Consider the following 19,271-nt stretch of genomic DNA (forward strand, 5'->3'; position numbering starts at 1 on the left):
AAGCTCTGTATGCAAAATGACCACCCTGAAGCAGAAGAGAATCTTGGCTAGATTCTCTGTCTGTGTTCCAGTTGGATTCGAGCTCCATTGTCACTCTTTTCATGTACATCTTGGCTAGAGTCATGGAAGCCTGCTTTATCTGCATGGATTGTGTATTTATTTCATCAAGTTTTATAATTGCAGCTTTGAAGTTCACTTATGAGTGTGAAATTTGTGAATACACTTTACTATTACTAATCTACAAAGTTAACAATTGAAGGAACCATATCTTCCAAGAGAAGAAATGATATATCTCTAGATAAAGGAAAATACATGCTATTTGAGAATTGAAACTAGTGCATATAATGTGTAGAAACAAACAGATCAGTGAATCAACTACTAGATCAAGTTCTATGTTGATAAATTTCGAATAATCAGTAACTATAATTATTCCCTACCAGAGTAATGATAAACCTAAAGCAAACCATTTACCATATTTCAATCTTTGTTCTCACTTCAGAGTAAGAAATTTACCTGGCTCACTATCCCCGAATCGAACATCCAAGCGGTTAGAATGTGTACGGTTGGTACAACGCATGACAGAATTTCGCAGCTTGATTAGCCTCTGTATGCTCAGTTCAGACCTATCACAATGAGATGAAATAAGGCATAAGAAGATTATTAAATAGGAATACTGTTATCTTGACATAAATCTTACTTGTCTAAGAGGCTGGCCATTTTTTTCAAGGCAGCTCCTTGTAGGAGGAAATCTCCTGTTCTAATAGCTTAAGCTCCCGATACTCAACCGCAGCCTCTCGCATCGCATTGGCTTTCTTCTCAGGCCACTTGAAATGTCTCAAGACAGCGCGCTCATCCACCTGTAGAATACACAAGACAAAGCCAGTAAGAAGCAAAGTTGAAAATTCTAACCATTTTCAAATATCACAATCCTTGATTTCCAAGTCAGAAATCACAAGACACTAAACTGTTGCACCAAGGCTCACCCTCTCAGAAATTCTCAGGAAATCTATTAAAACAATGGTTTTATAGTAATTATAATAACTTAAAAATGATTAATGAAGTATCATATAGAGAGCCATTGGCCCACCAGATCAATAATTTTCTGAGAAATGTACCAATGAGGATAGTTCACCATCAAGCCCATCATTCCATCAACAAACTTTAAGACTTCTTCAATGTCCATGTAGGCTGCATCTACCGCCTTTTTTATAAGGTCATTGATGAACTCCCCTTTTGTTTCATTGTCTACCCTTATCTAGAAAGTATGGTAATTCATTAGTCATCAACTAGCAGTACATAATTTTGAGGTGAAAAAAGAAACAGGAACTAGAAAGTGTAATAATCACACAATACTTAACTGCTAAAAGATGAGCTGAACGGTTCTGAATTTCTCCAACAATGCTACTGCGTGCACTAATCGCTACCGGTTGCGGATGATTCAGAGGCCCTTTTATGTCTCTCTTCATATCATGATTCTTTAAGGAGTGAAACAATTCAACGCCATTGATGGTGGCAAGCACTGGTTTGGTGGAGACTTTCTTTCTATACTTTTGGATTCAGAATTGACATGAATTGTTGTCGTAGGAGACGGTATTGAAGAAGCTTTACGAAAAATCGCTTCAGGAGTAGCTTCTTTTTTCACTTTAGGCCTTTCCAATTTATCAGCAATGGGTTTCTGTATGTCTTTGAATTTGGGGCTCTGGTGCTCCCCAATTGCCTCCTTCATTCAGCAAAAACAAGTAGAGTTTATAAAATATATATATATATGATCTCTTTTTTGTTCCACCATATGAATTGAAAGTTAAAACCATTGAAATAAAGAAACTATTTCAGATAGTGATTGATGACTCTTAAGACATGGATTAACCACCTTTTATATCATAAAGAGAAAAACAAGATAAGTAACAATGAATTATGACACATTCCATGCTTTCAGGTAAAACACATCAAAAGAAAACAAACCAATAAAAGTTTCTCATACCTTGCCACTGGTACCAACAGCTACTACCATCTTAGCTTCAGCGGCAGCAAGATCCTCACTGAGCTTCTTGTTCTTTGGTTCAAGCTCTACATTCAAACCCTTAACTCTATCCAACTCAGCCTTCAAGACCCCCACCTCAGACTTCAAATCTTGACAAAATATAAATATAAACCAGAATCGAACCACCAGTTTATTTTACCATATGAAACTAAGCATTATGTTCATTTTGCATTACATATGATAGTTCCAAGATGATGTAGAGATGTACCTGCCCCAAATGATCCAGTTTGAATTGCACACATCCCTAAGATGTAAAAACATAGAAGATCGTCAATGCAAAATAAATGTTAAGTCAACTGAAGAGTCCATATTGAAGAGTCCATCCAAACAAATGTTGCTTTTGGCACTTGAGGATACTATACTGAAGCCTCCTCTGTTTGATCCACCACTTTGAGGTTAGACAATCTGCTAATAAAAATAGCTAGTTAGCAAAATTTTTTTATAGAAGGAAGAAAAATGACAATGTTACCAGAAGTAAACCTTAGGGCGTATCAAATATATGAATTTTCATACACGTTTTATTTTTAATATTGTATTAATAATGGTGTTTTTCTAAATTGTGATTTACCGTGATATTTTTTTAAAATGTGGGATGATTTAATATACGAAATACAAATAGGACCGTCCAATTTTTAAGAGGTACAGAAATCGGACCGTCCAATTTTTAGGTACATAAATCGGACCGTCCGATTTTTGTACTCGAACCATCTGAGTTGTGTTAAAAAAATTAAAAAAACTTAGAGTACACAAATCGAACAGCCAAATCGTATTGTCCGATTTGTGTACTCCAATTTTTTTATTTTTTCAACACAAATCTGTGAATCTGATTTGTGTGCTCCAAACTTTTAAAACTTTTAAACACAAATCGGAGGATTCGATTTGTGTACTCCCATAATTTTAGAAAACACCAAATGATCCAGTTTGAATTGCACACATCCCTAAGATCTAAGATATAAAAACATAGAAGATCGTCGATGCAAAATAAATGTTAAGTCAACACTATACTAAAGAGTCCATATTGAAGAGTCCATCCAAACAAATCTTGCTTTTGGCACTTGAGGATACTATACTGAAGCCTCCTCTGTTTGATCCATCACTTTGAGGTTAGACAATCTGCTAATAAAAATAGCTAGTTAGCAAAAATTTTTTTATAGAAGGAAGAAAAATGACAATGTTACCAGCAGTAAACCTTAAGGATGTATCAAATATATGAATTTTCTTACACGTTTTATTTTTAATATTGTATTAATTATGGTGTTTTTTTAAATTGTGATTTACCATGATATTTTTTTAAAAGGTGGGATGATTTAATATACGAAGTACAAATCAGACCGTTCGATTTTTGAGAGGTATAGAAATCAGAACGTCTAATTTTTAGGTATACAAATCGAACCGTTCGATTTCTGTACTCGAACCGTCTGATTTGTGTTGAAAAAATTAAAAAAATTTGGAGTACACAAATCGGACAGCCAAATCGTACTATCCGATTTGTGTACTCCAACTTTTTTTAGTTTTTCAACACAAATCGGTGAATCTGATTTATGTACTCCAAACTTTTAAAATTTTTAAACACAAATCGGAGGATTCGATTTGTGTACTCCCATAATTTTAGAAAACACCAAAAATTACCACATTAAAATATAACACTCATTCTACTTTTATATCTAAATTTTTTAACCATTTTCTTATCCTTAAAATTGCTATGTACTGCGCATAAAAACCCTGGGTACACATCTTCAATGTTTTCCAAGAAGCTTTTAGCATGTTGAAACACCGTACCCTTATCCTGTTAGAAAAAATAATATAAAAAAATAAAATAATACTTAGTATATAATTTAAAAAATATAAATATCTAAATATTTATTATTGTAAAATATTAAAATATTATAGTTAAATTAAAACTAAAATAATAAACATAGAAAAATAATTTACTGGAAATTGGCCATGAATTTTGTAGTGTCTTACAAATTTAATAAAATCTCGAGGATAATGAGTATAACTTCTATTAAATAAAAATATAAAATTAATACTGATCAGTCTGATTTGTGTACTTCAATTTTTTTTATTTTTTTAACACAAATTGATGGGTCTGATTTGTGTACTCCAAACTTTTAAAAAATTTTAAACACAAATCGGATGGTTCGATTTGTGTACTCCCATAATTTTAGAAAATACCAAAAATTACCACATTAAAATATAACACTCATTCTACTTGTATATCCAAATTTTTAAACCATTTTCTTATCCTCAAAATTGCTATGTACTGCGCATAAAAATCCTGGGTACACATCTTCAATGTTTTCCAGAAAGCTTTTAGCATGTTGAAACACCGTAGCCTTATCCCATACTGTTAGAAAAATAATATAAAAAAATAAAATAATATTTAATATATAATTTAAAAAATATAAATATTTAAATATTTATTATTGTAAAATATCAAAATATTATAGTTAAATTAAAACTAAAATAATAAACATAGAAAATTAATTTATCAGAAATTGGCCATGAATTTTGTAGTGTCTTACAAATCCAATAAAATTTCGAGGATAACAAGCATAACTTCTATTAAATAAAAATATAAAATTGATACTGATCAGTCCGATTTGTGTACTCTAATTATTTTTTAATTTTTTCAACACAAATTGGATCCTTCGATTTGTGTACTCCAAACTTTTAAAAAATTTTAAACACAAATCGGAGGGTTTAATTTGTGTACTCCCATAATTTTAAAAAACACCAAAAATTACCACATTAAAAAATAACACTCATTCTACTTTCATATCCAAATTTTTTAGCCATTTTCTTATCCTCAAAATTGCTATGTATCGTGCATAAAAATCCTGGGGATACACATCTTCAATGCTTTCTAGGAAGCTTTTTAGCATGTTGAAACACCGTAGCCTACTAGCCTTATCCCATACTGTTAGAAAAAATAATACTTATTATATAATTTAAAAAATATAAATATCTAAATATTTATTATTATAAAGTATCAAAATATTATAGTTAAATTAAAACTAAAATAATAAACATAGAAAAATAATTTACCGGAAATTGGCCATAAATTTTGTAGTGTCTTACAAATCCAATAAAATCTAGAGGATAATGAGTATAACTTCCATTAAATAAGAATATAAAATTGATATTGATTCGGTCTGATTTGTGTACTCTAATTTTTTTTTATTTTTTTAACATAAATCGGTGGGTCTGATTTGTGTACTCCAAACTTTTAAAAAATTTTAAATACAAATCGGAGGGATCGGAGGGTTCAATTTGTATACTCCCATAATTTTAAAAAATATCAAAAATTACCACATTAAAGTATAACACTCGTTCTACTTTCGTATCCAAATTTTTTAGCCATTTTCTTATCCTCAAAATTGCTATGTATCGCGCATAAAAAACTCTGGGTACACATCTTTAATGTTTTCCAGGAAGCATGTTGAAACACGCCTTATCCCACACTGTTAGAAAAAATAATATAAAAAAATAAAATAATATTTAGTATATAATTTAAAAAATATAAATATCTAAATATTTATTATTGTAAAATATTAAAATATTATAGTTAAATTAAAACTAAAATAATAAACATAGAAAAATAATTTACCGGAAATTGACCATAAATTTTGTAGTGTCTTGCAAATCCAATAAAATCTCGAGGATAATGAGTATAATTTCCATTAAATAAAAATATAAAATTGATACTGATCATAGTTAACTGATCATAATTAGATAAAAATATAAAATTATAAAAATAAATTAAAATTTAAAGTTAAAATACATGTCTTCACAAACATATTAATAAAAATCAAATATCAATTCTTAGACATAACTAATGATGCAAAAAAGAAAATATATTAGTCACTAATACAAAATACTTTTTCAATTTAAATGAACAAGACAGCACATCACTATATATAAAAATCACAAAACACAAATTAGTGGGCAACTTATTAACTTCTTAAAGTCTTTGGTATTCTTTAGCAAAAATACCCTAACATAGATTAGAGATGTCCTAGCTGAATCTCTACAAATTTCACATGTGGGCAGACAGAATAATACTAGCTGTTGTACATAGATCTAAAAGGCAGACTTTCAATTTCATTAAAGAAAAGGTGGAAAGGAAGCTGCAAACATGGAAGAGATCTCTCCTATCCATTAGTGGCAGAGAAGTTTCGGTGAAGGCGGTAGCTACTGCCGTGTCTATCTATACATTGAGCTGCTTTAAGCTCCCTGATTCATTGCTTGAGGAAATACAAAAGAAGATTCTGAGTTTCTAGTGGGGTTAGAGAGGCTCAAAAAGGAGGCTACAGTAGGTGAGATGGGATATAATTTGTAGAGAGAAGAAGTATGGGGGACTAAGTTTTAAGGATCTTAAAGCGTTCAATTTAGCTATGCTAGCCAAGCAAAACTGGAGAATTCTTACCAAACCTGAGTCCCTAATAAGCAAAATCTACAAAAGCAGATATTTCAAATATTTCTCTTTTCTACAAGCCCCAACAGGTCAGCAGCCATCATGGGCCTGGAGAAGTCTACAAGACGGAAGGAGAATTCTGGAGGAAGGAATCGAATGGAAGGTGGGAAGAGGCAATCGGATTAGGATATTTGAAGACCCATGACTAAGAAAGTTTAATCCTATTTCAGACTACCAGCAAAACAATCACAATCCAAACATGGTATGGATAAACCAACTCACCAACAACTCCAGACAGTGGCAAGAAGAATTAGTCAAAATCATATTCAAAACCGATATTGCTACTGAGATCCTACAAATATCTATTTCAGAAGATGGGGAAGATAGCATTACTTGGAAGTGGGAACGAAATGGACACTACTCGATGGCTTCTGGGTATCGTATTGCTTTCAGATTTTCTCACCTTCCAATCCAGCAGTTCCCGGAAGTGTGCAGAGAGAAGAGAGTTTGGAATAGCTTGTGGGAACTGCGGTGTCCACCAAAGGTCAAAGTCTTCCTCTGGAAAGCTATCCACGGTGGTCTACCTATCCGACACCGATTACACAATAGGTTGCTGACAGTCGAGGATGTCTGTCCGACAATGTTCTGAAAACCAGACCGGACTGGCCGGTCTGACCGATTTAACCGTGAACCGTCTGCCATGCAAAACCGTTCATTTGAAAACTGGATTTAAACCGCTGAACCGTCCGAAAACCGGTCGATCGGGCCGGATTGGGACCCAGCCGATTCTCATCAAACAATGTCATTTCGCGTAAAAACCAAACAGAAGCACGCGTGAAGCCAGCAGTCAAGCCACAACCAACCCTTTCTTCAATTCTTCCATCTCCCTCCTCTCCAAAGAAACAGAAACCCTAGCCTCACCGCCGCAAGCTACAAGAAGTGAGCCACCACCGCAGTCCGTTGCAGTCAAGGGCAGGTGTAAAGCACAGAAGCCTCGCCTCCTAACCCTAGAGCTCCTTCTCTGATTTCTTTTATCTCCTTCCTTCTCCCCAAACAAAAACGAAAACCCTAGCCTCGTCGCCGTCTGTCGCAGTCAGGGGATCGTCTCTTCATTCCGTTGACGTCCTCCAAAGAAGAACCCCTGTTGGCTCTCAGTCTTCGTTCTCTACTGTCGACGTTGTCTGCTCACAATCATCCTTCAAAGGTCAGTGCTCAGTGCTCACAGTCTTCGATCTCTTCTGCTCGTCCTGCTCGTCGCCTGGTCTCCGTCTTTGCGGCGCTTCTGCCCTCGGCTCACACCGCTCAGAACGAAGGCAAAGGCTTCATTTTTTTAATTTTCATTCCCTGTTCTTCATTCTTTACTCAAAACATTGTTTATTTTTGGATTCTACTAATGCTACTAGATTGAAATTTGAATCTAGCTGTATTATATTTTGTTTTCTTGTTTTGGATTAAATCATTAAATGATTAGTTGATTTATTTTACTGGTTAATCTTTGTTAAAATTGTGCTGATTCAGTTGATTTAGTTCACTAGTTAATCTTTTTAATCTTCATTAAAATTGTGTGCTGTCTTTTGTTTTGTGTCGTGACTCGATTGTGCTTAGATTGTGACTGACTTAAACTTGTGCTTAGATTGAATGATTAATTGATTATTGATTAGCTATGGATGTTTTGATGTGTTGCTATTTTGTTTTTTGTAATTCTTATATATAGTGATGTGTTGTTGTTTTGTGTTTTGTGACTTAATTGTGCTTAAATTGAATGATTAATTGATTATTGATTAGGATGATTATTCTGCTAAATTAATTGATTATCGATTAGGATGATTATTAATTGATTATTACAATACAAAAAAGAAATTATTCTTACAACTGTGTGGTCAGTATCATTTTATCTTGGAGATATTGTAGCTATGTTGGTTTACTCTCCTTCAGTGTATATGTTCAGCTGAAAAAATTGTTAGTTCAGAATAGTTGCAGAGCTTGAGATCTTTGAATCTGCTGCAAGTGTGCTGGAATTGTTGTGATTTTTATATAGGATAGTTGTTCTGCCATTCTATTGTTGCCTATATAAGTGTGTAGCTACCACTAAAATTAGTAACCCTCATTAAACTACCTCAGCTATACCGTCAATTAAATATCCTGAATACTAATATGCAGTTGCTATTTCAATATACATTCTACATAATACTGTCTAAACATGCTACTGCTACTTCAATCAGTATTCTGCAATATGCTTTAATGAAATGGCTCAAGATTGAAGATGACGAGACAATATTCTTCAGGAAGCAACACGTACAGTGAGATTACCACCTCTAGAAGAACTGTTTCTCATTATCTCAAATCTGTGTTTTGATGTTTTTTGAGTTTGATCACTATCTTTTTCTTCATTGTCTTGTCTTTTTGCTCCTTCACTACTCTTCGATACTCTATGTTTTTGTAGTGTAACCTTTGCTCGTTCCTTCTCTCCAGAAAGGTTGTTGCAGGATTTGGTACTTGATGTTAGTTTAGAAGAAGCCAATTTTGAATGAAATCAGTTTTACATCTTATTAGTTTGGTGTTTGTTGACTGAACCAGATTGGTAGGAAAATCTTCACCAAAAGCTATAATTATATTTTAGGATATATATTTATAATTTATTTATTATTTTATTCTATAACAATTTTTTTAGTTGAACCACGATTAAATCGGTTGAACCGATAAACCAGTAAATCAGTGACTTAAACGGTTCGATAATCGGTCCGGTTCTTAGAACCTTGCTGTCCGATGTGCCAAGAATTAGGGGAAATAGTAAATCATTGCATATTGGACTGTAAGCTTGCAAGAGAAATTTGGCGAAAAGTTGAATTTGAAAATTTTCTCACCTTCAACAGCTCTGAAGATTTCTGGAGGCATTGGATGAAGCCGATAGAGATGCTGAAGAGAAGACCCAATTGGAAGACAAATACTGCTCTTGCTGCAATTCTCGCTTGGAAGAATTGGATAGCACGGAACCTTAAAATCTTTGAAGCCAAGGACTCCTCTATTGATGTCCTCTATTCATCTGTTGTGGAACTCCTTGAAGAATTTGGGTAGAGAAAGGAAAGGTACTAGCTACGGTAGATAGATTCAGGTTGTCATGTTTTGATACTTGTAATGGGTTAATAGTGTAATGAGTTAATGGGTAACGTTTTCATTTCATTGGCTGTCCAGATAGACCCTTATCTTTTGTATATTCATTTTACAAATATAAATGAATATATAATTAACTTAAAGAAAAAACAAGATAGCACATCATGATGTGTGAGCATCTTTCCTATCTTTTCCTAGTGAATTTGCATTTAATTTGTTGAGGTTAATCAAGAATTAATTATCTTTTAGCCACTATGGATGCTACTTTTAATCTTGTGCAATTCTGTTTATTTTAGGTAGCATTTGGCTGGATTTGATGGAGTATTCACAGAAAAAGAGAAGAAGGCGAATGATGCTGTCAACCCTGAACTCTCTGCACTCAAACTTGAATAACTCGAGCTACATAGGTCCAATGGATGTGATTTTAGTGGCATTGGAAAGCTAACTTCCAGAGCTTTCCAACGATATATAATAGTTCATACTTCTCTTCCATCAACTCTGTCAAGGCTGCGCCTAACTTGAGAAATCTCAAGTTATGCGCAAGACACAACAACAACACACAAGTTATGGCGACTCATGGCGAGTTAGGCGCAAAGGAAACCAAGTTAGGCACCATGGAAGCTTGTACTCTCGGGAGGGTACAAGTAAGGCGCAGCAAAAAAGGCCCCTTAAACCAAGTAAGGTGCAACTTCCACCCCTCAATCCAAGTAAGGTGCAGCATTGAAGGGCAAGATCAAGTTAGGCATGGTCCACCCATGAATCTAGCAAGTAAGGCGTGCTCTTCAGTTGAAGTTAGGCGCCTTGCGCCTTGTGTGGTGAACAGCATGAAGTTAGGCGTGGATCCTAGTGAAGCCAAGTGGTCCCCATGTTACAAGGTGCGATTTATTTAATTAATTCTGATTTAAATTTAAATTTTATTTTTTTAAATAGAAAAATATATTATTTTAATTTTAGAAATTAGATTTTAAATTAATTAGGATTAGATATAAAAGAGAAAAGAAACTTCTCTTCTAGGGAGAATTCCATTCCACCTCATTCGAAATTTACAGTTTACCAGAATCCTAGTTTTCACTCATTTCCATGAGTAACTAAACCTCCACTGTTAAGGTTAGGAGCTCTGTCTATTGTATGGATTCATTCTGTTTCTTTTTTTTTTTTTCCTATTTTAATTCATGTACTGATTTATATTTCAAGAATTGTTTTCGTTCTTTATTTTATGAAATTGGGTGGAACGGAAGTATGACCCTCTTTCTAATTGAGTTCTTGTATAACTTGGAAAAGCTCTTTACTTGAACAACAGCTTGAAAACATATTCTCCTAAATTTCTAATTTATCTGGATTTAACGGGATACGCGACATATAATCCTCTTATATTTGGGTAATTAGGATTTCTGTAGCATATAACTAGAATTGAACTTTACCCTCTAATTGGAATTAATTGACCAAGGAATTGGCGATTGATGAATTTTAGAGGAGACTAAAAAGGTCTAAGGAATTAGGGTTTAGTCATATATAGTTTGCCAGGAAATAAATCTTACATGATTAAAATAAATTAATAAGAAAAGTCAATTCGAAAAATAGATAACTCTGAAGCCTTAACTGTTTTCTCCATATATTATTCACAACTTATTTACTTGCTTTCTTCTAATATTCTGAGTTATTGTTTAATGCTCTTTGAACTCTCAAACACCATTTTCTGCTTGTCTAACTAAGTAAATCACGTAACCATTGTTGTTTAATCCATCAATCCTCGTGGGATCGACCCTCACTCACCTGAGGTATTACTTGGTACGACCTGGTGCACTTGCCGGTTAGTTTGTGGGTTATAAATTTCGCACCAAATTTTTGGCGCCGTTGCCGAGGATTGATTGTGACTAACAACTACTCGTTGTTTAATTGCATAGATTAGATAATTTTTTTCATTAATTATTTTTTTTAGTATTATTAATTTTTATTTTTTCTTTATTCTTTTTCTTTATTTATTTCCTTTTTCGTTAATACCCCCTCCCTGTTTCGTTTTTTTGTTTCTTTTCTTTTATTAGTTAGTTTTAAATAAAAAATACAAATAAATAAATAAATAAATTAGTACTAATATATTTTTTAATTTCTGAAATTAAGTTTGGTGTTCCCGTAGTAAGTTTTCTTTTAAAAATATTTTTTTAAATACTAGTATTTTTCTTTGTTTAATTTTTGAATTTTTAGTTGACCTCTTTTTATTTATTTTTGAATTCTTCTTTTATTTTTATTATTCTTTATTTTATTTCTTTTCAAAAAAAAATCTATTCTTTCTTCTTTACTTTCCTATTTACCACATAGTGCGTTTAATTCTTTTTGGTGTTTTATGCTAAGAAAAAATAATAGAGAGAGATCACATGGGTTACTACTCACACCCAATGAGTGATTCTCATTATTGTGGATGGGGGAACTACCCGAATTTTGGTTGGCAAAGTCAAAACCAAAGAAACTTCAGTGCTCCATGTTCCAACTATCAAGAGCCACTATCTTCCTATTCATACCAAGAACCATCCTCTTTTTACTCTTATCAAGAATCATCATCTCCTTTTTATTCATATCAAGAGCCACCATCTCTTTATTCATATCAAAAACCATCAGATCTTGAGCTTCTCATGAAAGAATTCATACATGATATAAAGACGAGTGTCAAAAATGTAGAGAAATATGTGCAGTTGATTATCAAGTCCCAGGAAGAGGAACAAGCAAATTCCTTTCCAAGAGATATAATGCAAGATCCTATGGAAGAAAGTGATGAAATCAATCAAAGGAGTTCATACTCCAATTAATTAGAGAACTTTTCACCCAAAAATAAAGGAGGAAGATGCACCACCAAAGAAGGAAGATGCACAAACAAAAGAGGTTGTAAGGGATGAAAACAATTATGGAAATCTACACTCCAATGAAGCAGAGAGTGGCATAGAGGGTGAGTTTATTGAACCACCAATTCAAGAAGTTCTTGATGAAGGGTACACTCTAATCATCACATAACACCCAACGTTTGAAATCAATGAAGTGAAGGCAACCAAGGAAAGCACTAAAAAGGGGATTGTGACCAAGAAACAGAAGAAAATATCCATGAAAAAGAGAAGGTCAGAAAAAAATAATCCAACCTCTACACCAACAAGCAAGGTGAATCAATCTAATCATAATAAAAGAAAGCTTGTTAGGAGAAATTTATATCAGGGGGAACTAATCTTCACCTCTCCCCCCTTGGAGTCATTTCTTTTAACCAACCGGAAGAACAGGAAGAAAATTCAACAATCAAGTGTCAAGCTAGTGACATTAAAGAAGCGCTTGTTAGGAGGCAACCCAACTACTAGTATCCTTGGTTTTGCAGTTGCTTTGGTTTTAATTTTATAGTTATTTTGATTTTAACATTATAGTTATTTTAGTTTTTGTTCTAAATTACTTTATCTATTTTTTTAAAGAATTTTTCTTGTTTTACATGTGTTTTGGTCATACAGAATGATTAGAATAGGAACAGGAGCAATTAAGAAGAATTTTTGACACCCTATTTTCAGATTTTCTTTGCTTGAGGACAAGCAAACTTTTAAGTTCGGTATTGTCGCTTCGCTTTTGGCCTTTTCTGTTTATTTTAATAGCACCAAAGGGAGATGAATGTTCTTCATGGAGGAATGAGATGGCCACCAGCATAACTGAGGTGGTTGAGTTCCTTTCATTCTATTTCTCTTTCGTTCTTATTTTGTTGTCTTCTGTTTTCTGTTGCTTTGATTACCTGCATAATTTTTAGTACTTTTAGTTCTTAGATTTAGTTTCATTCTGTCATTTTCTTTTGGTTAAATTTTTTTTTTCCTCGTGCATTGCTCACTAAGCTTGAATTCAAAAGAAAAAGAAGTGATGTATTGCATGAGAAATTGAGTTTATATTTAAGAGTAGTTTTATTTACTTAAATGTGATGGCATTATTTGTGATTTTGAATGCATGATATGAACAGTGCATATTTGAATTTGAATCAAATGATGTTGATGTATAAGGAACAAGCATTTAGAGAACTATTATGACTTCTCTAAAATTAGTGAAAGCTTAATCCTTGAAGCAAAAGAAACAGCAAAAGAAAAATAAAAGCAAGGTTCAAGGCTCTAAGTATCAATGACTAAGGAGGTCAAACATGATTAAAAGCTCAAAGAGTTGTTTTCTTAGTCATATGCTTGTGGTGTTCTTGTGTCAAGTAATTCTTGAGACAGAATATTTAGAGTCAAGACCAAATGCATTTAGTAGAGTATGTCCAAGGCTTTGAGCACCACTGTCTCGGAGTAAGTGAAGAAAAAATCCAAACTTAAAGAGAGTTCCCCAATTAAGTGCTTGTGGTGTTTTTGTGTCAAGTAACCCTTGAGACAAAACATTTAAAGTCATGACTAGGTTCAAGGTGCAAGTGATGCGTGAGCATCTTTCCTATCTTTTCCTAGTGAAATTGCATGTAATTTGTGAGTTTAATTAAGAATTAATTATATTTTAGCCACTATGGATGCTATTTTGAGTTTTGTGCAATTTTATTTATTTTAGGTAGCATTCGGATGGATTTGATGAAGTTTCTGCAGAGAAAGAGAAGAAACCAAGGAGATGGCAGCGAGGAGCGACGCGCATGCGTGACTGACGCGTGCGCGTGATCTGGAAGTGTCCATGGCGACGAGTACGCGTGAATTGAAGATTTGCTCAGCGACGCGTCCGCGTGACCGACGCGTCTGCGTGACTCGAAGAAAAGACCATCAACGCGTCCGCGTGACTGACGCGTACGCATGACATGCGCCACGTGCAGAAAACGCAAAAAAATGCTGGGAGCGATTTCTGGGTTGTTTTAACCCAGTTTTCAGCCCAGAAAACACAGATTAGAAGCTGCAGAATGGACAAAACAAGTGGTCCCCATCCATCCATTGAAGACTTGATTATTTAAATTAATTCGAATTTAAATTCAAATTTGAATTCTAGGAAAAGATATTATTTTAATTTTAAAAATTAGATTTTAAATTTATTAGGATTAGTTATAAAAGGGAGAAACTTTTCTTCGTTTGGGAAGGCCTCGGAGGGGATTCAGATTCATCAGATTGGAACTCTGTACATTTTACCAGAATCCTAATTTTCTACTCTGAACCATGAGCAACTAATCCTCCATTGTTAAGGTTAGAAGCTCTGTCTATTGTATGGATTGATAATGTTATTTTTCTATTTTAATTCATGTTTTGATTTATATTTCAATAATTGTTTTCGTTCTTTATTTTATGAATTTGGGTGGAACGAAAGTATGACCCATGTTCTATTTGAGTTCTTGTAAAACTTAGAAAAGCTCTTTACTTGAACAATAGCTTGAAAACATATTATCCTGAATTTCTAATTGTTTATATTTAACGGGATACATGACATATAATCCCTTTATTTTTGGACAACTAGGATTTTTGTGACATATAACTCGAATTTGATCATCACCCTCTAATTGGAATCAATTGACAATTGATAAATTTTAGAGGAGACTAGGAAGGTCTAAAGAATTAGGGTCTAATCACAAATAGTTTGCCATGAATTAAATCTTACATGATTAAAATTAGTTAATAAGAAAAGTCAATCCAAAAAATAGATAACTCTAAAGCCTTAACTATTTCCTCGTATATATTTCACAGCTCATTTACTGCTTGCTTTCTGAAATTCTTGAATTTACTGTTTAATACTTTTTGAACATCAGACACTCTTTTCTGTTTGTCTAACTAATCCTATCAAACACTATTGTTGCTTAATCTATCAATTCTCGTGGGATCGACCCTTACTCACGTAAGGTATTACTTGGTACGACCCGGTGCACTTGCCGGTAAATAAGTGTGATTGTAAATAACGCATCAAGTTTTTGGCACTGTTGCCAGAGATTGACTGTGATTGACAACTACTCGTTGTTTGATTGATTAGATTATATTTTTTTCTTTAATTATATTTCTTTAGTATTATTATTTTTTATTTTTTTATTTTTTATTTTCCATTTTTTTCTTTCTTTACGTTAATATTTCCCCTTCCCCCTGTTTCGTTTTATTTCTTTCTTTTTTGTTTTTATATTTTATAGTTTTTTTTATTTTTTTCTTTTAGTCCGTTTTTATTTTTTTATTTTTATTTTATTTCATTCTTATTTTATTTTTTTATTTTTATTTTCATTTTCTTTTATTTTCGTTTTTTGTTTCTTTCTATTTTTTTATTAGTTTTATTTTATTTTTGTCTTTAATTTTTTAAAAAATAATAATAATAAAATAAATAAAAAATAGCATTTATAATTTTTTTAATTTCTGAAATTAAATTTGATTTTTTCTATTTATTTTTATTTTAATTTTTTCTGTTGATTTTTTTGGTTAATTTCGAATTTTTTTTGTTTTAATTCTACCTATAATTTTTGAAATTTATTTATTTATTTTTATTTTGTTATTTTACACAGGTTACCTCACAGGGACTTCTCTGCACTCTGACGTCGAGAGTCCCATTTTTTTTGTTTTCTGCTTGTGTATGCGCAGGAATAGAGACAAAGAACATCTCTTAGACTTTGATCCTGAACCTGAAAGAACTTTCAGGCGGCGTTTACAACAAGCAAGACTTTACAAGATTACAGAATCCACTATGGATCCTAATAATAATGTTGTTAATGCCAATGTGGCAAATCCGAACGGGGATGATCAACAGAGGAGAGTGCTTGGCTCTTATTCTGCCCCTACTGCGGATCTTTATGGAAAAAGCATTGTGGTGCCTCCTATAGCTGCAAACAACTTTGAGTTGAAGCCACAATTGGTCACCCTGGTGCAACAAAACTGCCAATATCACGGACTTCCTCACGAAGATCCGAATCAGTTTATTTTTGATTTTCTGCAGATATGTGATACTGTAAAGACAAATGGAGTGAACCCAGAGGTGTACAAACTCATGCTTTTCCCATTTGCTCTGAGGGATAAAGCAAAGCTATAGCTAGATTCCCAACCAAAGGAGAGTTTGGATACTTGGGACAAGGTTGTTACTGAGTTTCTCACAAAATTTTTCCCACCAAAGAAGCTGACTAAGCTTAGGTTAGAAGTTCAGACCTTCAGGCAGAAGGAGGGTGAAACTCTTTATGAAGCTTGGGAGAGGTACAAGCTACTGACTAGGCAATGCCCTCTGGACATGTTCTCCAAGTAGACTCAACTAGATATTTTTTATGAAGGCTTGGGCGAGATGTCCAAGATGAGTTTAGATACTACTGCAGGCAGTTCACTACACAAGAAGAAGACACCAGAGGAGACCATTGAGCTGATTGAATTGGTTGCAAGCAACCAATATTTATACTCATCTAACAAGAATCCTGTGAACTCTGAGACTGCTCAGAAAAGAGGCGTGTTGGAAGTAGAAGCTGTTAATGCTCTTCTTGCTCAGAACAAGCTTATGTCTCAGCAGATAAATCTACTTACTCAACAGATGGGTGGCATGTAAGTCTCAGCTATCAACACTCAAAATCCACCCTAAGAGACCTCCTATGACATGACAGGTAATTTTGTGCAAAATGATAATTATGATTATGCTCAACCATCTTTTGAACAGGTCAATTACATGGGGAGTGGCCCGAGGAATCCAAACAATAATCCATATTCTAAGACATACAATCAATGGTGGAGGAATCACCCAAATTTTGGATGGAGGGACCAACCTCAAAGACCTTAGAACTTTTCAACAATAGTTCTCAGGGCGGTTTCCAGCAGAACAATGATTTGGAAGCAATATTGACAGGTTTTAGACAGGAAACCAGAGCATCCATCAAGAACCTGGAGATTCAAATGGGTCAATTAGCCTCAAAGGTTAATGAAATTGATCAGAAGACCACTAATAGCCTTCCTGGTAACACAATTCCAAATCCAAGAGAGGAATGCAAGGCTATCACCGTAATAAGTGAACAAGTGGCAAGTACGAAAGTACAAGTTATGCAAGAAACCAGAGCCTCCATTAGAAACTTAGAGGTGCTAGTGGGCCAACTAAGCAAGCAAATACTTGAGAGGTCTGCAATTACATTTCAAGGTGATACAGTGGTGACCCCAGGAGAAGATTGCAAGGGTATTAAATTGAGAAGTGGTAAAGTAGTTGGCTCTGAGACCAAGGCCAATGAAGAACTAGTTGAAAAAGAAGCTCCAGAAGAGAAGAAGGAAGAAGTGGAGCACGCCCCTCCAAAGTTTGCGGATAACCCATTTCCAGACTCTCTTGACACTTATCCTACGTTGCCAAAGGCTCCTGAGTACAAGCCTAAAATGCCATATCCTCAGAGACTTAAAAAGGAGACCAAGGACAAACAGTTTTCAAAGTTCTTGGAAGTCTTTAGAAAGTTGCAAATCAATATTCCTTTTGTTGAGGTTTTGGAACAAATGCCCCTCTATGCCAAGTTCATGAAGGAGCTGTTGTCAAAGAAGAAGCCTTTAAAGGGAGATGAGACAGTGGTCTTGACTAAAGAATGCAGTGCCATCATTCAGAATAACTTACCAAAGAAGATGCCATATCCAGGGAGCTTTCAAATTCCATGCACCATCGGGAGCACAACCTTTGAGAAAGCGTTATGTGATCTGGGAGCAAGTATCAATTTAATGCCCTTGTCCGTGATGAAGAAGCTGCAAATCCAAGAGGTACAACCCACAAAGATAGCATTACAGATGGCGGACAAATCTATGAAGCCTGCATACGGATTAGTGGAGAATATTTTGGTCAAAGTGGGTAAGTTCTTCCTCCCAGTAGATTTTGTGATTCTTGATACAGGGGAGGATGAGAATGCCTCTATAATTCTAGGAAGACCATTCCTAGCCACTGGAAGAGCTCTGATTGATGTAGAAGTGCGTGAATTAGTGCTTAGAGTGCATAATGAGCAACTGGTCTTTCATGTCTTCAAAGATGTACATTCAACAAGTGAAGAAGAGAGGTGCATGCAGGCTGAGCTTATTGATCCAAACCTTCAAGAACCCCCTGATGATATACAGCAGAATCTGCAGCTTAAACCTCCCTTGGCAGCAATTAATAAAATTCCGCCTGACATCAAACCTAAGTTCGGTGTTGGGAATGCATCATCTACCAAGGAGGAGGTTTCCAAAAAGAAGAAAGTACCCAGAGGATAGAGAAACAAAAAGATCCCCACTGAAGGTTTTTTCCCAGGAATGAAGGTGGTGTTGACCAGCAATCCAGCATGGGTTTATACAGTAATCAGAATCCTCTCTCTGGAGCATATTGAGCTACGTTATGGAGACACAGGAAAGAAGTTCAAAATAAGGGGTGAAGAGCTGATCCCCTATGATCCTCCTCCTTAGAGGAACTGACCGTCAAGCTAGTGACGATAAAGAAGCACTTGTCGGGAGGCAACCCGATAATTTCGTATCCTTAGCTATTTTCGTAGTAGTAGTTTTTTTACTTAGTTGATTTTTATTAAGTTCTTACTAATTTTCTGATCATGCAGCTATTTTATCACAGGAACCGAACACCTCAGGCTAAAAAAAAATTTGAACACGACGCGCAAACATCGCTGACGCGTATGCGTCAGATGGGTGTGCGTGAAAAATAAATTTGAACAAAGAGTTGCGCGGGAGTGGCGCGGGAACCAAGCCTTTAGCACAAGCAAGCTCACGCGGACGCGTTGATTGTGATTTTCGCCATCCATGCGAACGCGTTACTGACGCGTACGCGTCACATGCAAAATCGACGTAA

At 34.5% G+C, this 19,271-nt stretch overlaps 1 protein-coding gene across 1 annotated transcript; it reads right to left on the reverse strand.

Annotated features, from left to right (window-relative positions):
• Positions 1 to 3: 3 nt before the first annotated feature.
• On the reverse strand, positions 4 to 2,487 carry LOC112721671 (INCREASED PETAL GROWTH ANISOTROPY 1-like protein 2). Its single transcript, XM_072215100.1, has 7 exons — positions 2,250 to 2,487; positions 1,982 to 2,130; positions 1,359 to 1,720; positions 1,116 to 1,255; positions 698 to 857; positions 514 to 623; positions 4 to 139 (listed from the first exon to the last, which is right to left on the reverse strand). The coding sequence occupies exons 1-3, from the start codon at positions 2,281 to 2,283 to the stop codon at positions 1,478 to 1,480; spliced, it is 426 nt and encodes a 141-aa protein (XP_072071201.1). The 5' UTR covers positions 2,284 to 2,487; the 3' UTR covers positions 4 to 139; positions 514 to 623; positions 698 to 857; positions 1,116 to 1,255; positions 1,359 to 1,477.
• Between the last annotated feature and the right edge of the window lie 16,784 nt (positions 2,488 to 19,271).

The sequence above is a fragment of the Arachis hypogaea genome, chromosome 2, assembly GCF_003086295.3.
Source record: "Arachis hypogaea cultivar Tifrunner chromosome 2, arahy.Tifrunner.gnm2.J5K5, whole genome shotgun sequence".
NCBI lineage: Eukaryota > Viridiplantae > Streptophyta > Magnoliopsida > Fabales > Fabaceae > Arachis > Arachis hypogaea.

Excerpts from the sequence above, each read along its gene's own strand:
- LOC112721671 (XM_072215100.1), bottom strand. The coding sequence starts at position 2,283 with ATGTGTGCAATTCAAACTGGATCATTTGGGGCAG. Across the intron at positions 2,131-2,249 it reads AACTGGATCATTTGGGGCAG|ATTTGAAGTCTGAGGTGGGG; the intron begins GTACATCTCTAC and ends TATTTTGTCAAG. Across the intron at positions 1,721-1,981 it reads CTGTTGGTACCAGTGGCAAG|GAGGCAATTGGGGAGCACCA; the intron begins GTATGAGAAACT and ends TGCTGAATGAAG.